Source organism: Hemitrygon akajei, chromosome 2 (genome assembly GCF_048418815.1).
Source record: "Hemitrygon akajei chromosome 2, sHemAka1.3, whole genome shotgun sequence".
NCBI lineage: Eukaryota > Metazoa > Chordata > Chondrichthyes > Myliobatiformes > Dasyatidae > Hemitrygon > Hemitrygon akajei.
Window position 1 is genome coordinate 11,207,085 of NC_133125.1, and position 19,908 is coordinate 11,226,992.

The 19,908-nt window shown below is 41.2% G+C and overlaps 1 protein-coding gene across 2 annotated transcripts in view; it reads left to right on the forward strand.

Annotated features, from left to right (window-relative positions):
- Window positions 1–17,893, forward strand: part of LOC140739061 (EGF-like repeat and discoidin I-like domain-containing protein 3) — a 292,599-nt gene extending 274,706 nt beyond the window's left edge. For both annotated transcript variants that reach the window (XM_073067021.1, XM_073067017.1), the window contains 2 exons: window positions 485–640; window positions 10,254–17,893. In XM_073067021.1, the coding sequence (XP_072923122.1) occupies window positions 485–640; window positions 10,254–10,400 (303 nt within the window). In that variant the 3' untranslated portion in view covers window positions 10,401–17,893. The remainder of the gene's footprint in view (window positions 1–484; window positions 641–10,253) is intronic.
- Window positions 17,894–19,908: the final 2,015 nt, after the last annotated feature.

A 19,908-nucleotide genomic window follows, 5' to 3' on the forward strand; every position in this document is an offset into this window, starting at 1 on the left:
ACGGAGATGAGAAGCAATTTTTTTAACCAGATCATGGTGAATCTGGAAAATCCATTGCCACGGGCAGCTGTCTTTATGTATAGTTAAGGCAGAGGTTGATATATTCTTGAGTGGTCAGGACATGAAGGAATACAGGGAGAAGGCAGGAGATTGGGACAGAGAGGAAACATGAATCAGCCATGATGAAATGGTGGAGCAGACTCGAATGGCCAAATGGCCTAATTTTGCTCTTATATCTTAAGGTCTTATGATTGGTTGGTTAGATATTTGAATTGACATGCAGGAGTACAGGTATACATAATAAAGAGTGCATCCTAACACTAGTTCGATAAGCAAAGTATTTTTTAAAAAGTTAACAAAGAAATTACTTCCATTTTACATGAAACATTGAAATATTTTGGACACCTCTCTTTCCCAAAACTTTAAAGAATGCAATATTTTATCTCTGGAAATGTTTTAATCTTTATATACCTCCCCTTTTCAGATTGATCTCCTCGTTCCTACGAGAGTGACTGGCATAATTACCCAAGGTGCTAAAGATTTTGGTCACATACAGTTTGTTGGTTCCTACAAGGTCGCCTACAGTAACGATGGAAAGAACTGGACTATTTATAAAGATGATAAACAACAGAAGGATAAGGTGAGTTTGCCAGCAGCTACTAAATCAGCAGCAGAATCTGTTCAGTGTGTCTGTTCAGTACTGTTCAGTATTTCCTGATATCTGAAGATTAAATATTCTACTTTATTTTCTGTTGTATTCAGTGGGGAAATCATTAAAGAGGTTTGTTATTATAAAATTAGATGAAATTCATTAGCAGGGTATTTTTTCGATGTTAAAACCTTTATATAAAAATGTGTTGCAATTCTGCCAAGTTCCTTTCAAATTCTCTATGTCAGGCAAACAGGGAACATATCTTTAGATGTTGGAAATCATGAGCAACATTCTCAACCTACTACTTGGTCCCATCGCCCCTACTGAGTCATAGGCCACCAACAGCAGCTCGCTAGAGTCCTCAGCCCACGGCCATTCCTACAAGTTGTCCTCAGGTGAGCCCGTCTTCAAAGATCCTTCCTTTCACCTGGGATGAAGTCATCAGAGCTTCTGCTAGTGTTTCTGTAGCACTGGATTTTAATCAGATTGAGTTGCTAGCCCCATGCCCAACCCTCCTTCTTTCACAGCCAAGCTGTGGCAGATTGAACACACACGAAAGGCCATCACTTTCATGAATGGACAATGAACTCATGTATTCTGGGTGGCAGGGTGGAGATATGTCTCCACCAAAGGAGGTGTAAAGCACTCCTTCTCTTCGCTGGGCTACAGGGACACGTGAAGCCATGGAAGCAGGTAGTGGATGGTCGTACGAACAGCTGGTGCACATAACAAGTCCTGGTTATGCAACCACTGACACCAGGCAGAAAATCTCTGAGGAGTATTGATAATGGCTGGTGTCACCCGTCTTGTAAAGACACTGCCCAGAAGAAAGCAATGGCAAACCACTTCTGCAGAAAAATTTGCAAAGAATAGTCCTGGTCTTAGAAAGACCATGATCACCCTCGTCATACGACACAGCATATGATGATGATGATGATGATAGTACCTAACTATTCTTTTCCTTTTTTGTTCTCTGTTTAATTATTTGGTTAATATATTTCTTGTTGCAATTTATAATTTTTATTGTTAAGTACAGCAATGTACAGAACAACAATTTCCCGACATACGCCAGTGATATAAAACCTGATTCTGATTCTGGTTCTTAACTGAGCAAGTCAGGCAGCATCTATGGAGGGGGAATCTATTGGGGCACCATGGTAGCATAGTGGTTAGCGCAACAATTCAAAGCATCAGAGTCCAGAGTTCACCTCTGGGGCTCTGTAAGAAAGTCTGTACAACCTTTCCATGTGCACATGCGTTTCCTCCAGCTGCTCCGGTTTCCTCCCACAATCCAAAGATGCACCAGTTAGTAGATTAATTGTAAATTGTCCTGTGATTAGGCTAAGGTTAAATAGGAGGGATGCTGGGCAGTGTGGCTTAGTGCACCAGAAGGGCCTGGTCCTCACTGTATCTCTAAATCAATAAAAAATAAGCAGTCGCCATTTCAGACCAAGACTCTTCTTCAAGACTAGGAAGGAAGGGAGAAGAAGCCAGAATAAGGTGAGGCTGGGGAGCAGTACAAGCTGGCAACTACTAAGTGAGCCCAGGTGAGGGGGGAAGGCGGATGGGTGGGGACGGGGGATGAAGTGAGAAGCTGGGAGGGGATAAGTGGAAGATGTAAAGAACTGAAGGAGGAAATCCACACGGTCAAGGGGAGAACATGCAAACTTCTTACAGACAGTTCAGGAATCAAACCCCAACTGGAGATCACTGGCACTGTAAAACTTTGCACCTTGCTCTGCATACTATACTGTACTGTGTTAGGTCAGTAGGTTAATTGGTCGCTTCAGTTTAATTGAGCAGTGTAATTGAGACAGATTTTCACTTCTTTCTCATGTTTGCTCAAATTACTTTCTGAATAACAGCTGCTATTTGAAAGATCACAAACAGTTGTAAGTAAACTTGCAACTATATTGCTTTGTTTAACTTCTAGTTGTAAAGGGAAATCAGTGTTCAGTTCTTAAAATGCAGATGAAAGCAGCTTGAAGTTAAACGTGCACTCTTTATAGAACAAATAGGCTCTGTATTTTGAAGACACCCTGCCTATAAAGTGTCACTGCTCTTGCTTTATTATTGCTCAAGAGTATAACAAGGTGTTTCAAATGGACAAGCTGACTCTTTAATTGCTTAGATCAAGGTAGCTTGCGGAACCAGATGAATAATATCATTTAGCATATCAATAACTGACATTTATTGTTGGAAAATTTTAACAGCAGTTAGCTTTACAGCATTAAGTAACTAGTTAAGATCGAGGTTTCCAAAAATATTCTTTTAGATTCTTTTTGTTAGTAAGATATCTGAGGAAATACTACATGTTTGTGAAGTCATCCCAATGGGAGGTAAAAAGGGTACAAAATGTAGAGAGCAGTTCAGGCTTATTAGGAATGGGGTAAGGAGCATCAAAACACAAAGAGCTAGAATCCATTCCTTCAGTTTCCGTAATGGACAACTTGTTTGTCGGCATCTTTTGTATGTCTTTTAGTTTATTGGAATTGTACCTGTATTTTGAAAATCAATTATGCTTTGTGTTTTGGAAATGGTTTGTAATTTCAAATGGGTTTATAATTTGTTAATGTTTAAGCTAGAAATCCTATGTGAGCTTTAAATGTGCTTTAAGAGCGTTGTTTGGATTCAAATGTGTATCACTGAAAATAAATGATCTGTGTTTTAAACTACCGGTACGTTGTTAGCTGAAAGTTTCTTCTTCTTGGGAGAGAGAGGGGACCCACCACTCGAATAGTGGATATTGGCAGCTAAGCTCAAGGTGAAGAATAAACAGGGAGTGAACTAGCTTTTAAAGATTGGGTAGTTACAGTCTAATCTCCCTTCAGTGAGAGTATTCATGGCTATTTATAACCGATGGGGCTTAAGGTCTTCACTTGAGTTCAGAACTTTGCGGTCAGCAAGCCCAATACTATCACAGCGGCTTGGGCCCATTTGGTCTGAAGGACCTGTTGCTGTGCTGCATCTCGAAATAAAAATAACATAAATAATATGTAAAAATGTCAGCCTTGTTAAATACATTTAAATATATTTACCTTTGTAAAACTAGAACTAACATCCACATATGACAAATAAATTAAGGTAAGTTAAACTTATATAAAGAAATAATTTAAACATCAGTCCTTACCTAGCTTCAAGGAGCTACCGACTCCTGTTCCTCTGAAAGGGCACTACTGACCGGAGGAATCGGGTACAACAGGACTTGGGAGGCCTCAAGCAGGATTTTGAAAGGACTAGATATAAAAGCAAGGATGTAATACTGAAGCCTTATAAGGTATTGACCAGACTGCATTTGATGTCTTGTTGTGGTCTTTCATTGACTCTGCTATGGTCATTATTCTATTATGGATTTATAGAGTATGCCCACAAAAAATTAAATTCAGGGTAGTATATGGTGATGTATATGTAATTCGATAATAAATTTGCTTTGAACATTGAACTTTGAGTATTGTGAGCAGTTTTTGTATCCTTATCCAAGAAAGGATGTGCTAGCATTGGAGAGGGTCTAGAGCAGGGGTTCTCAAACTTGGGTCCATGGACCTTTTACTTAATGGTAATGGTCCATGGCACAGAAGAAGTCGGAAATCCCTGGTCTAGAGGACGTTCACAAGAATGATCCTGGAAATGAAAGGGCTAAATTATGTAATGTATGAGGAGCATTTGATGGCTCTGGGCCTGTACTCAATAGAGTTTAGAAGAATGATGTGGAATCTCATTGAAATCTATCAAATATTGAAAGGCCTCCATTGAGTGGATGTGGTCAGAGTGTTTCCTATAGTGGGGAGTCGAGGACCAGAGAGCACAGCCTCAGAATATAAGGATATCCCATTAGAACAGAGATGAAGAGAAATTTCTTAATCAGAAGGTGTTGAATCTGTGGAATTCATTGCTGCAGATGTCTGTGGAGGTCAAGCCATAGGGTATAGTTAATGCAGAGGTTGAAAGTTTCTTGATTAGTAAGGTCATTCAAGATTACAGTGAGAAGGAAGGAGAATGGCAGAACAGACTTAATGGGAGGAATGGCCTAATTCAGGTGTTCCCAACCTCTTTTTTTTTGCCATGGACCCCTTCCATTAGCTAAGGATATGAAGCCCTGGCCTAATTCTACTCTTATGTCTTATGGTCTTATGGTGCCGTACAGCCTTACAGATGGATATCTCTGCCTGAGAATCAGGAAGCCTACGGAAAATCATGTTGTCATGCCTCATCTGTGTGAACAGGGCAGGCAGCAGTGTGGAAAGTACCACTGCCAATTTACATCAATGTCAGTGCTGGAAACAAGGGAAAGATCTGTCCATTGTCCTGTGATTGAAGAGCTTTAGGAAGCACTTTGAACCAAGTCTCCTTGGAGAGAATACCTATAAGGACTTTAAGACTTCATGCACTTAGACTGGAAAAATCAATAGGCATTGATGGCAGTTTCTGTAATTATCTGTGGTCTCCTTGAGCAGCGATTTTCATCCAGCTGCCGTGAGGTTACAATAGTCCTTTGATTGTCACCAATTTTGTAGCTCAATTCGGTGCCTAGTGTAAGACATTTTCATTTTCTACTTTGATTGTGGGTGCGTCTATATCTAGAAAGAGGAACAAAATTATTTGATCATTAAAAGGTTGTTGAATATACAAGGATAAGAAACTATAGCCATTGGTTGATATTGTGGGGGGTTTAAATTGAACCTGGATACTATAGATTACTGATCAATTCTAATCAGATGATGGAAGGAAAGAAATGGATATTAAACAACACAAAGTGCGCTGCAGATGCTGTGGTCAAAGCAACACGTACAACACGCTGGAGGAACTCAGCAGGTCGGACAGCATCCGTGGAAACGAGCAGTCAACGTTTCGGGCCGAGACCCTTCATCAGGACTGAAGAGGGAGAGGGAAGGGGCCCTATAAAGAAGGTTGGGGGAGGGTGGGAAGGAGAAGGCTGGTAGGTGCCAGGTAAAAAACCAATAAGAGGAAAGATCAAGGGGTAGGGGAGGGGAAGCAGGGAGGGGATAGGCAGGAACGGTGAAGAAGGAATGTAAGGTGAAAGCACTATGTGTAGTAGAAGAAGGCAGAATCATGAGAGAGGTGATAGGCAGCTGGAGGAGGAGGCAGAGGGAAACTAGAATGGGGAAAGGGAGAGGGAGGGAATTACTGGAAGTTGGAGAATTCAATGTTCATGCCAAGGGGCTGGAGACTACCCAGACGGTATATGAGGTGTTGCCCCTCCAACCTGAGTTTGGCCTCATCATGGCAGTAGAGGAGGCCATGTATGGACGTATCCGAAAGGGAATGTGAAGCAGAGTTGAAGTGGGTGGCAACCGGGAGATCCCGTCTGTTGTGGCGGACGGAGCGGAGGTGCTCGACGAAGCGGTCCCCCAATCTGCGTCGGGTCTCGCCGATGTAGAGGAGGCCGCACCAGGAGCACCGGATGCAATAGATGACCCCAACAGACTCACAAGTGAAGTGTTGCCTCACCTGGAAGGACTCTTTGGGGCCCTGAATTGTGGTAAGAGATGAGGTATAGAGACAGGTGTAGCACTTACACTTGCAAGGATAAGTGCCAGGTGGGAGATCTGTGAGGAGGGACGCGTGAAAACAAAATTAAAATTAAAAAATATTAAACAAAATGGCAGGAGGTCAGAATAATACAACAGTTTGTTACAAAAGCATGTCATCATTTCAACTATGTGCAATTGCATTGAATATTGGTATAGATTTATTATTGGTGCATGTAGCAAGATACTAAGATCATCGATAAGAACTGGTAAAAGTCGACAGGTAATATATAGGCCAGCATGGTAGTGTAGCGGTTAGCACAACGCAGTTACAAAGCCAGATGTAAGATCAGTGTAAGGGGCTGGTACTCTCTCCACATGACTGCATGGGTTTCCTCCCACAGAAGCATCAGGACTAGGACTGCCAGGCAGGGTAACACTTTTTCCCCTCGGGATGTGAGACTCATGAATACCCTGCCACCACTGAACTTTTGTCACTGAAATTGTGAGCTTTTTACCTGTGCTGAACTCTACATGCAGATTGAATTATATTTTATTAACTTATTTATGGTAATATTTTGTTGTAGGTGCTGTGTGTGATATACGGTTTGTGGGTGCACAATGGTCCGGGGGAATATTATTCCATTTGGGTGTCTACATGTATAGTCAGATGACTTGATCTTAAGCTTGAACTTGTAAAGACAAATGGATCAGGGTAGCTGAGTTGTGGGCATTCTTTGTTGGTGCTGAAAACATGGTGACTCTAGTGGGCTGCCTAGCACAATCCTCTGTGATTTGATTTGAAAGGTTCATTTTATTGACAAAGTATGCATGTACAATACAACTCTGATATTTGTCTTCTCCAGATAGCCATGAAGTATAGAAAAGTCATGGGCGTTGTTGAAAGAAGAGGCATTAACCACCCCTCCCCACCACAAACGAAAAGGAACAAAGCAGAACTCACAAACCCCAACCGCCCCCCACCCTCTCCCTCGCACAAAAAACAGATCGCCCACACAGAATAGCACAAACAAGAACATCAGACCCCAAACCCCCAACGCTTCCCTCACACAAAAAGTAACATATCGCCCACATGCCAATCGGCATCAGGAAAGAAAGCACTGAAAGCTGAAGGAGACTAATATAACCTACAGTCCAATAATCACACAAATCTCAGAATTTGAAAATATCCTCCCTTCAGCATCGTGGAAAGTGGCCGCACAAACTCAGCCCTTGTGGGAAGCATGACTGCCGTACTGAGTCTGAACACCGCCAACCCAGCTACTGACTGTCATCAACCCCATTGAGAGCAATCATTGACCTCCTCAGCATTTGCCTTGATACTTCAATCTTCTTTGATACATTGAAATGGAGTCAGTCATGACCCTGTGCCCTATCTCTGGTCTTCTCCATGAAGCACCTAGTGCTCTCTATCCTCTCCGGGGATAATAGGGCGCCAGGTCATCGGATCGATTTCCAAACTACACGTTGCAGGCTCCAGCTGTTTGCGAAACACAATCAAGACAAAAAGAACAAGCAGAAGACGTAGAGAAAGTGAAATAATTGAAGAGATTGGCTATCTGGAAGATCTGCAGTGTACTTTGTGTTGGCTATCTGGAAGATGTTGCCTGAGGGATTGTTGTTGACACAAATGATATATGTTTTGATGTACTGTACATGTGAAAGATAAAGCAAGTCTTTCTTTCTTCAAAAAGATACAGTGCAAAGCTTGTCTTGCGTATTGTTCATACAGATCAAATCGTTACACAGTGCACTGAGCTAAAATAAGGTAAAACAGTTACAATGCAGAATAAAGTGTAAAAGCTGCCAAAAGAGGGCAGTGCTGTAGGTGATAGAGTGCAAGATCGTAGTGAGGTCGATTGTGAGGCCAAGAGTCCATCTTATTCAACGAGAGGTCTGTTGAAAAGTCTGATAACAGTGGGAGCAAACCTGTCCTTGAGGCTGGTGGTTCGTATTTTCAAGCTTTTGTATCTTCTACCCGATGAGAGAGAGGAGAAGAGAGTGGATTGGATTTGATTATGCTGGCTGCTTTACTGAGAATGCACAGTAACTGGCTTCTGTAATGTGTTGAACAACTGCATGTCCACCACTCTTGGAGAGACCAATTGCCATACCAAGCCACAATGCTTTCTTATGATGAATTGATAAAAATTTAGTAAGGGTTGACAGGGACAGGCCGAATTTCTTTAACTTCCTGAGGAAGCAAAGGTGCTTGTGAACTTCCTTGGCCACGGTGTCTTTGTGGTTGGACCAGGATAGTTGGTGTTCACTCTAGCAACTTGAAACTCTCAACCCTCTTAACCAGTTGATGTAAACAAAGAGCATTGTTTTACACTTTACAAACTGATCACCAGGAGAAGAATAATGGCTTTAAGAACCAGTGTAGATAACATCACCCTTATTCACGTCACACTGTGTCTGTCATGCATTTTCCCACACCCTCTGATCTAAATCACATTGGAGACTTAATGCAAACTCCTCATAGATCACATTCCCGAAACAGAATTCTTCAAAGATTACGTTACTCTAGAAAATGCTGTGCTCTGAATCAAAGTCAAGTTTAATACAATTTTCATGATTTTGTTTTTGTTTTGCAGTACACTACATAGAAAAATACTATAAATAACAATAAGAAATGTGTGTATATATATGTGAAATAAGTAATGCACCTGTCTTGTACAGACACTGCCCAGGAAAAGGCAATGGCAAGCCATTTCTGTAGAAAAATTTGCCCGAAACAGTCATGGTCGCCATTATCACCTATGCCAAATGACACTGCGCATAATGATGATGAGTGTTTACCCTAGGTTCAGAAATCTGACAGCAGAACGGAAGAAACTGTTCCTAAAATGTTGAGTGTTGATCTGAACCATCATTTCTTTTTCTCTTTTCACAAATGCTGAGTGAGTTCCAGCATTTTCCTCTCTAGCTGCAGCTCATTTTCTTGCACAGCCTGGAGACTTGGAAATGTTTCATGTCTTAGCTGCGGCACCAGCACCAAATCTACCACACCCCACCAGTCAGTGCCTGCCGAACGGAAAAGACTTAGAACATAAGACAATAAAATGTAGGGGCATAATTTAGCCATTTGGCCCACTGAGTCTGCTCCATCATTATATCTGATATATTATCCCTCTCAACCCCATTCTCCTGCCTTAACCCTTTAATCTTTGACACCCTGACTAATCAAGAACCTACCTCCAATTTAAATATACCCAAAGACCTGGACTTCAAAGCTGTCTGTGGCAATGAATTTCTCAGATTCATCACCCACTAGCTAAAGTGATTTCTCCTCATCTCTGTTTCAAACATAAGTCCTTCTATTCTGAGGTTGTGCCCTCAGGACCAAGACTCACCCTCTGTAGGAAGCATCTATACCCTCATAATTTCGTATAGCTCCATCAAACCTCCTCTCAGTCTTCTACATTCAAAGGAACAAAGTCCTATCCTATTCAATCTTTCCTTAAAATTCCAGTCCTCCAGACCCAGCAACATCCTTGTAAATATTCTCTGTACTCTTTCATCTTTCCAGTAGGTAGCAACCAAAACTGCACACAGTACTCCACTTTAGGCCTCACCAATGTCTTATATAACTGCTATTGCTATGCAGCACTTTGTCCTAGGGAGGGCTATGTAGGAGGGGAGATTAGGGTTAGATTGATCTTAGAATAGGTTAAAAGATGGTCGCAATGTCAAGGGCAAAGGGCCTGTACTGTGCTGTGGTGTTCTATGTTCGATGTGCTATATTCTGTTACAGCACCAGATCTAAGATCGGAGTTCGAATCTCACCACTGGCTTTAAGGAGTTACTACATTCTCCCCATAAGCCTCCAAAATTCCAAAAGAAGTATGGTTAGGGTTAGTAAGTTGTAGGCGTATGACATTGGCACTGGATGCATGGTGACACTTGGGGACCGTCCCAAGCACAATCCTCACTGGATTTGACGTGAACAATGCATTTCACTATATGTTTCAATGTACGGTCATGTAACAAATAAAGCCCTTCTTTAATCTACAGGTAGAAAACTTGGGTTGATGAGGATCATATTACCGTCCAGTCAGTAATAATGTTTTTTTTTTCTCGTTTGGCAGGTTTTCCAAGGTAATTTTGACAATGATACACACAGGAAAAATGTAATAGATCCTCCCATCTACGCACGATATATTAGGATCTTGCCCTGGTCATGGTATGGTCGGATCACTCTGCGGATGGAACTACTGGGATGTACAGAGGAGTGATAGTGAACGGTGGTCACTGACAAGAAAGTTATCACCATACGACTAAATCGCAACAAAAAAAAACTGCACAAACCTGTAAGATACTGGAGGGTTTTCACGAACAAGGTGTTCAGATTGTGATAGGCATGAATCGTTAGGTGGTCTCAGCCTGCTCTTTGTCAGACTTTCACACGGTGATTTTTCTTCCTTAGAAGTTTATTTTCCTGTGTTTTGTTTATTTGTATATAATGAAATAAAACTTGTGCAATTACAAACTTTAACCCACCTCCCTTCCCCCCAAGTTTGATTAATATGCATTTAAACTAATATTTCTAATTATTATTCCAGGTGCCATTATTGCATCTTATTTATTGTCAATTTCAAAAAGTTTTTTTTCAGCTGTTAAGAATGAAATGGTTTTCAATCATTTCAGTTTCACTTTGTCACTATAGTCAGGCAGTAAAACAACTGAGCACTAATAAAGCTTTCTATAGGGTGTACCTGTCTCTTATTGTTAACAGACACTGAAGATTTCTTTAAAGGCGTCTTTTTCCCTAATTTCATTAACATATGCTTACAGACTTACCTACATAAGACCAATAGATATATGATTCTGTATGTGTGGGGGCTCATACCTAATATGCTAATAAAGGAGCCCAGAAAGCTAATTAGTTACTGCAATATATCAAAATAATTAGGCAATAAATTTTATTAATTTCTGATTATACAAGACAATAAATCCATGAACATACACTCAATGGTCACTTTATTAGGTACAGGAGTGGAACTTGGTGTGGTCATCTGCGCTTAACACATCCACTTCAAGGTTCGACATGTTGTGCATTCAGAGTTGCACATCTGCACACTCCTGACATCTTCTTGTCAGCTTGAACCATTATGGCCATTCTCCTGTGATCTCTCTCCTTATCAAAAGTGTTTTTGCCCAAGGAACTGTTGCTCACTGGATGTTCCTTTTTGTTTTTCTCACTATTCTCTGTAAACTCGAGAAACTGTTGCGTGTGAAAATCCCAGGAGAGCAACAATTTCTGAGATACTCGAACCACCCCATCTGGCACCAACAATTATTTTACAATCAAGGTCACTTAGATCACATTTCTTCCCCATTCTGATCTGATCAACGAATGAACCTCTTGACCTTGTCAGCATGCTTTTATGCATTGAGTTGCTGCCACGTGATTGGCTGATAAGATATTAGCATTAACAAGCAGGTGTACCTAATAAAGTGGCCACTGAGAGTACAACATAACAATAAAATTAATGCTCGAGCACACGCCACCCCTTTTTCGAAGCTCATTCAATGATATCATTTTATCATTTTTGTGCAGCATGTTTGTATTGCCAACCTAAGTTATTCTGTTGCAATTTTTATTTTTAATAAAAAACAAATACCAATATAGCAAAGAAATAGAGGGAATACGGAATGCTGTTGTAATAATTACTAAATGTGGATTTCTATTGGACACAATCTGTTTGTCCAAATCTGTTCAGTTCAGTTATGATTCTGATAAACGTGAGGCGGCCTCTGTATATCAATGAAGACATAACTATGACGTTATTGTAAGTTATTCATGTAAGCCATTTACTGTTTCGTGACTTGATGTACACGAAAGTTTGTCAAGTTTGCCTCGGTGCTTATATATGCAATTCAGCAAAAGTCATGCAAAAGTTACATCCATGTAATTTCACAGTGATTCAGTTGCTGTTGTACCTCTCCCTCAGAAATGACCTATTGGTGTTTTAAATATCATCACAGATAATCTCTACTTTTAAATATTAATGTCCACTTATTTAAAACTCTTTTATTTCTCACTAAAACACAATGGGCGGTGGGAGGAGTGGGGCAGCAGGGTAACATAGTGGTTAGCACAACGCTTTACAGGTGACCCGGGTTCAATTCCCACCGCTGCCTGCAAGGAGTTTGTACTTTCTCCCCGTGAACACTTGGGATTTCCTCCAGGTGCTCCGATTTCTCCCCACAGTCCAAAGATGTCCCGATTGACAGGTTAATTGCCCATTGTAAATTGTCCCGTGATTAGGATGGGATTAACTCGGGGTCCTGGCTCGAAGGGCCTTTTCCGCGCTGTATCTTAATAATAAATTATCCTCAACTTCACTAAAGCCCAGAGTGCATAGAGCAGGGTTTCCCAACCTGGAGTCCATGGACATCTTACTTAGTGGTGTTGGTCCATGGCATAAAAAAGGATAGGAACACCTGGCATTGAGGCAAATTGATAGTATTGTGTACTGAGAGAGGAAAGAGAATAATCCTTCTTCTCCGGGATTCCTGAATTATTCATTACATATGTGTTTATGTTACATATATAGTTAATATTAACAACATCAATTGCACGTTTTAAATGTGCATCATATCCAAAATTCTGGGGGCTCTCTGGCTCGGGTATATCTATGGAGAGGAATAAACAGTCAATGTTTCAGCTCAAGGCCATTCATTAGAATGGACCAAAATGTCAGCTCTTTATTCCCCTCCACAGATGCTGCTTGACCTGCTGAGTTACTCCAGCATTTTATATGTGTTACTCTGGATTTCCCACATCTGCAGAATGTCTTGTGTTTTAAATGTGCATCACTTTGTTGTAAGCTGAAGTAAACCATGTGTTTGGCAGTTCTGTTAGTCGTTGCCTTTGTCTATGAAGAAACGTTTGCACATGATATGCTGTCTTTTATTGCTTCCACACTCTATGTGCACAAAGCTGTAACACTGCTTGCAAAAATATCAGATTGGAAGCTTCAGTCACTTTTATCCTTTTAAACGTTCTGCAACAATAATTGTCACATTTTCCTGATTAAATGGAAAAACTTTAGTAATAGCAAGAGTCAGTATTAGCAAACTGAAAGACACACGATTTTATTTTTGATTCGGAAATGAAGATCGTTGACCTGTTGTAACACTCCTATGTTTTTGGCTCACCATTACTATGCCATGTCGCACTCAGTGGCCACGTTATTAAGTACCTCCTGTACCTAATAAAGTGGAAAATGAGTGTTTGGACGTGGATTTCTGCTGCTGCAACACACCCTCTTCAGGTTTTGACATGCTGTGCATTCAACGATGCTCTTTAACACCTGGTTATTTGAGTTACTGTCACGTTCCTGTCAGCTTGAACCAGTCTGGCCATTCTCTTCTGATCCTTCTCATTAACAAAGCATTTTCATCCTCAGAAATGCTGCTCGCTGAATTTTTGTTGTTTCTCACACCATTCTCTGTAAACTGCGTGAAAACCCCAGGAGGTCAGCTGCTCTGCGATACTCAAACCATCCCGTCTGGCACCAGCAATCATTCCCCAGTCAAAGTCACTTAGATCACATTTCTTCCCTATTCTGATGTTTGGTCTAAACAAGAACTGAACCTCTTAACCATGCCTGCATGCTTCTATGCATTGAGTTTCTGCCACAGGATTGGCTGATTAGATATTTATATTAACGAGCAGATGTACAGGTGTATCGAATAAAGTGGCCACTCTGTGTAGGTAGATAGAAATGCACCTCCAGCCAGTAGGGCTCAATGCTTGACACTGCCATCTTGGTGACTTGTCTTCTGCCTCAAATTCATTCCATTGAGGTCAATGTTAGTAATTGTTTAAAGGGAATATTTTCACAGTGTAAAGAAATATATTAATGCTGACTTGCAAGTATAAATTGTTATTTTTTTCCCCCAATTAATATGACACACACAAAGCACATTTCTGTTCAGGACTAAATTTTGCTTCAGAAATGTTGATGCCTTTTTCAGATGTCTTTGCTATTGGCCTTTTGGTTGAATAAGTCAAATTTTCCAAGTATCTGTTGAGTAGAAATATGTAAGTCTCAGCCATTCCATGGTTAATGTGAGGGGAACTTAACTTTAAAGTGATTGGAGGAAAGTATTTGGGGGGGTGATTCAGAGGTAGATTTTTTTTAAACAGGCAGTGTTGGGTCCACCTAACGCGCTGCTGGGGGTGGTGGTAGAGGCAGATACATTAGGGACATTTGTGAAACTCTTAAATTGGCATGTGGATGATAGAAAAATGGAGGGTTATGTAGGAGGGAGTGCTTAAATTTCACATTGCCACATATGAGGTTGCTAAACAAGATAAGATATCATGATATACAGGAAAGACACTAACATTACCTGACTGGCACAAGGCAAAGAGTGGGAATAAAGGGAGCCTCTGCTGGGTGACTGAATTCTGTGCCAAATAGCCTAATGCTGTTCCTATGTCTTACCAACTAAATTGATTTTAGAGTAGATTAAAAGATCAGCACACTGTTGTCAGCAGAAAGGTCTGCTGTGCTGACATGTTCTAATTTTACATCTCATCCCTTCTCTCTGCCTTTTTAAAAAAAACTTCAGAAAATATATCTCCACCTTGCTGCTTTTCCACAGGAATTATTGATCATTTATGTGGAAAATGGAGGGGGGAGAAAAGTATTTTACCACCATATGTAAGGTTATGTGCATTAGCAACTAACAGGGGCAGCACTGTAGCATGATGGTTAGCACAACACTTTACAGTACCATTGACCCAGGTTCATTTCCCACCGCTGCTGCCTATAAGGAGTCTGCATGTTCTCCCTGTGACCATCTGGGTTTCCTCCAACGTTGGTCGTTGTAAATTGTCCTGTTATTAGGCTAGGATTAAATTGGGAGTAGCAGCTCAAAGGGCTGAAAGGACTTACTCCATGCTGTATCTCTAAATAAATAAATAAATAAATAAGAACAGGGAGGCCAGACTTCTTGACTCATACAAGAAAGGTGATCAAAAGTGATGCTTTTATTATTTTTTTATTTAGAGCACAGTAACAGACCCTTCCAACCCAATGAGCCTGGGCCACCCAATTACACCCATGTGACCAATTGACCTACCAACTCCTAGGTCTTTGGAAAGTGAGAGGAAAGCACGTGGTTACAGGAGAACATACAAGCTCCTTGCAGACAGCGGTGCAACTGAACCCGGATCACTGACATTGTAGAGTTGTTACAATTACCACTATGCTACTGTACCGCCCTATAGATATATCTCGTAATCACATAATCCACCCTCCATCACTTTGAAACAATTAGAATAGAACAGAGCTTTATTGTCATTCCTCTTTATGTCAACCCCTCCCTTTTTGGAAAGTTGCAATTAACATATTCCACATCAAGGCAACTCACTGCATGAATTTTCATTCCTCTATGGTTCCATTTTGAGAGTTTTAGTGAGAACAGATTGACTAACCGCTTACTGTACTCCATAATTCAACAGGAAGTCTCTGCCTTCTGACTTCTCACACACTAGCTAGTGGAATTCATTTACTCCCCTAAACCAGCTCATAATTTTCAACCTCCAACCTGATGGCTAAAAGATTGATTTCTCTAATTTCCTGTAATTTCTCCCCCCCCCCCCCACCCCCCTCCAGCTTCTCCCTTTTTCTGTTGCCAATTCTGGCTCCCTTCTCACCTCTTCTATTCTCCTCTCAGGCCCATCACCTCCCTCAGTTTCCCCTCCTTTCCTTCTTTCCATTGTCCAGTCTCCTATCAGATTCCTTCTTCTTCTGCCTTTTACCTTTTCCACCTTCCACCTACCACCTCCCAGCTTCTTATTCATCTTCCTTCCCCCACCCACTCACCTCCCCAATCTCCTGGTCTCACATATCACCTGCCAGCTTGTACTCCTTCCACTCTCCCCATCTTCTTATGTTGGCTTCTGCCTCCTTCCCTTCCAGTCCTGGTGAAGGGTCCTGTCCTGAAATGTCAACTGTTTATTCCCCTTCATAGATGCTGTTTGACCTGCTGAGTTCCTCCAGCATTTAGTGTGTGCTACTCTGGATTTTCAGCATCTGTAGAACCTCTTGTGTTTATAATGTTATACCCATTGCTCAGACAAGCAGTAAAAATATCAAATTATTGGACAAGCTTGGCTACAGAAAAGAAATGTTAGGATTCTGCTTCTCTGATGAGTATACTGAATGGAATTTCCAAAACTTCCTCAGTGGAAAACTCAGGGATATTTTTGCTTTTTATCACAGGCTTCTATTGATCTTTCACTAAATGTGCTCCTGATTATTGACAGAAATCTGATGAAAATCACTAATAGATTGTACTAGTAAAGAGATATTTTAGGAAATGTGTCCATCTGCAATAATATCTCTTGAAATAAAAATAAACTGCAGATGCTACAAATCTGGAATAGCTGGTGACACTGTGCAGGTTAGCAGGCTAGAAGAGAGAAACAGAATTAATAAGGCAGGTTGAAGACTTTTCATCTTTTCTTGAAAATGGTGAAAAAAATACTTTAATACTGCACAATGCAGAGTCAAGAAAGAACATATGCATAAAAACGAGAAAGTCTGCAGATGCTGGAAATCAAAAGCAACACACACAAAATGGTGGGGGAACTCAGCAGGTCAGGCAGCACCTATGGAAATGAATAAACAGTTGACGTTTTGGGCCGAACCCTCCTTCAGGATGGGATATATGTACATGCACTCAATAGTGACTTTATTAGATTTCTCCTTTACCTAATAAAGCAGCCACTGAGTGTATGTTCTACAGCTGTGGCTCATCCACTTCAAGGTTCAACGTGTCGCGCATTCAGAGATGCTCTTCTGCACACCACTGTTCTAACGGCTGGTTAGTTGAGTTACTGCCACCTTCCTGTCAGCTTGAACCAGTATGACCATTCTCCTCTGACCTCTCTCTCTCTAACAAGGGTTTTTTATTTGTTTCTCACACCAATTTCTGTAAACTCTAGAGACGTTTGAGCATGAAAATCCCAGAAGATCAAAAGTTTCCAAGATACTCAAACGACCCTGTCTTGCACCAACAATCATTCCACAGTCAAAGTCACTTAGGTCACATTTCTTCCCCATTCTGACGTTTGGTCTGAAGAACAAATGAACCTTTTGACCATGTCTGCATGCTTTTATGCATTGAGCTGCTGCTACATGATTGGCTGATGAGATATTTGCATTAATGAGCGGGTGTACTGGTGTACCTAATAAAGTGACCACTGAGTGTATTGTGCACAAAAAAAAAAGCTCCCTTGTGAATTGCTTCACAATATTCTATCAGTTCCCCTACAATGGTTATCATAAAGATTGCAAATGTAGTAACCAATCTGATCAAGCAACTTATGCAAAATATTTAAATGAAGATATATTAGTGTTCTGTAATTTATTCCTTGGGAAATACTGATGCTTATGTTACAACAAATCCCTACAGAGGCTGACTTTCCCTCTGAGAACAATGAGATAAGATTTCAACTTGATGGGCTTCTTTTATTGTGTGAATGGCAATTATATCTCAGAAATGTGGCTTAACAACAGTCAGTAAGTTAAAACAGCATAAGTTATTTAAGGGATGAAATAACCACTGCAACCTTAGTGACTGTGTAATAATACTCATGTTTTTTGTATTAGGCTCCAGATCTGATGGTTAATGCAAAATCAGTACAAGCTTGTATGTTCTTCAGATTAACAATAAATCTTTGAAACATCCACATTTCAGAAAATACGTTTCATATGTTGATTTAGAGATAATGGTTTGTGATTCTAATTGCATGCTTATGTCTGTTCAGTGAATTCTGCATAATAATATATGAGATGATGTCCTTAGATTCATACAGCCTTTCGGTCCATCTTTTTCAGTCTGACCATCGACTCCTGCACATACCAATCCTCTTTACCAGCACTTGGTCTATGGTCTACCACCTGTACTACAGCCTTGCTATAGCCTTGGTAAACGGCATTCTGGTTCAAGTGTTTATAGGCATAGAGCCAGAGAGTACTACTCCACAGAAGCAGGACCTTCAGCCCATCTAGTCTGTGCTGACCTGTTGTCCTGCCTGGCCCCATCAACCTGCACCTGAACTACAACCCTCCATCCCCCTATCATCCATGTACTTATCCAAACTTCCCTTAAATATTGCAGTCAAACCCATATCCACCACTTCAACTGGCAGTTCATTCCACACCCACACCACACTCCAACTGAAGTGCACACCCCTCCCCAGGTTTCTCTTAAAATATTTCACCCTTCATCCTCAACCTATAACATGTAGTTCTGTCTTCACCCACCCTGAGGGGGAAATAGCCTGCATACATTCACCTTATCGATACCTGTCATAAGACCTCTTCTCTTTCTCCTGTGCTCCAGGGGATAAAGTATGAACCTATTCAACCTTTCCCCATTACTTAACTCTTCAAGTCCCTCCAACACCTTTTCAAATACTCTGAATGAAAATAAAACTTTTTTCTCAGATCCCTTCTCAATCTTACTTCTCATCTGAAACCTACTCACTCTACCATGAAAAAGGACTTCCAGCATCTGCAGAATCTCTGATGTTCATGATTAGCTGTTCCAATGCAAAGTCTCTTTGAGGTGTGGTTACCCTAAAGGACTTTAAACCCTCTCTCACAGCTTTTTCTCGGCCCTTTACCTTTTCCACATATGACCTTCCAGCTTCTCACTTATCCCCTCCCCCATCCACCTGCCTCCCCCTCACCTGGTCTCATCTATCACTTGCCAGCTTGTACTCCTCTCCTCCCTCCCCCCACCTTCTTATTCTAGCTTCTGCCCTCTTCCTTTCAATCCCAAAGAAGGGTCTCACCCCAAAGCATCACCTGATTATTCTCCTCCAGAGATGCTGCCTGGCCTGCTGAGTTCTTCCAGCGTTGTGTGTGTGTGTTGCTTTGGATTTCCAGCATCTGCAGAATTTCTGATGTTTATGCTTTGTATTCCGTCCTCCGTCTATGCTTCTCATAATTCTGTCTACATCGGTCAGATACCCTCCCAGCCTCAAGGAAAACAAACCAAAAATATTTAGTCTGCCCTCATCACGGAAACACTCTGTCACATGTAAATCTCCTCTGCTCCTTCTCTAATGCAATTTTGCACCCCCCCCCCCATAGCGTAGTGACCGAGTAGCGTATAATAGTGCCGCACGGTAGTGTAGTGGTTAGCACAACACTTTACAGTACTAGTGACCCAGATTCAATTCCCCCCGCTGTTTTAAGGAGTTTGTATGTTCCCCTTGTGGCCACATGAGTTTGCTCTGAGTCATCCAGTTTCCTCCCACAGTCCAAAAGTGTACTGCCTGGTAGATTAATTGGTCATTAAAATTGTCCCATGATTAGGCTAGAGTGAAATCGGGGATTACAGAACAGTGTGGCTTGAAGGTCCAGGAGGGTCTGACTGTGATGTATCTCAATAAATAAAATAAAGAAGTCAATACTCGACAATGCCGGACCAAGTTCTCCTTGCTCTTATAGTCTAAAGCCCGGCTAGTAAAGGTAAGCATTCCGTGTTCCTTCTTCACCACCCAGTCTAGCCTAGAATTTTGTGTTTAGTTCTGGTTACCTCATAAAAGGAAGGATGTGGAAGCTTTAGAGAGGGTGCAGAGGTTAGCTGCCCGGATTAGAGCATGTCTTATGAGGATACGTCGAGTGAGCTGGGGCATTTCTCTTTGGAATGAAGGTGGCCATAAGACATAGGAGTAGAATTAAGCTATTTGACCCATCGGGGCTG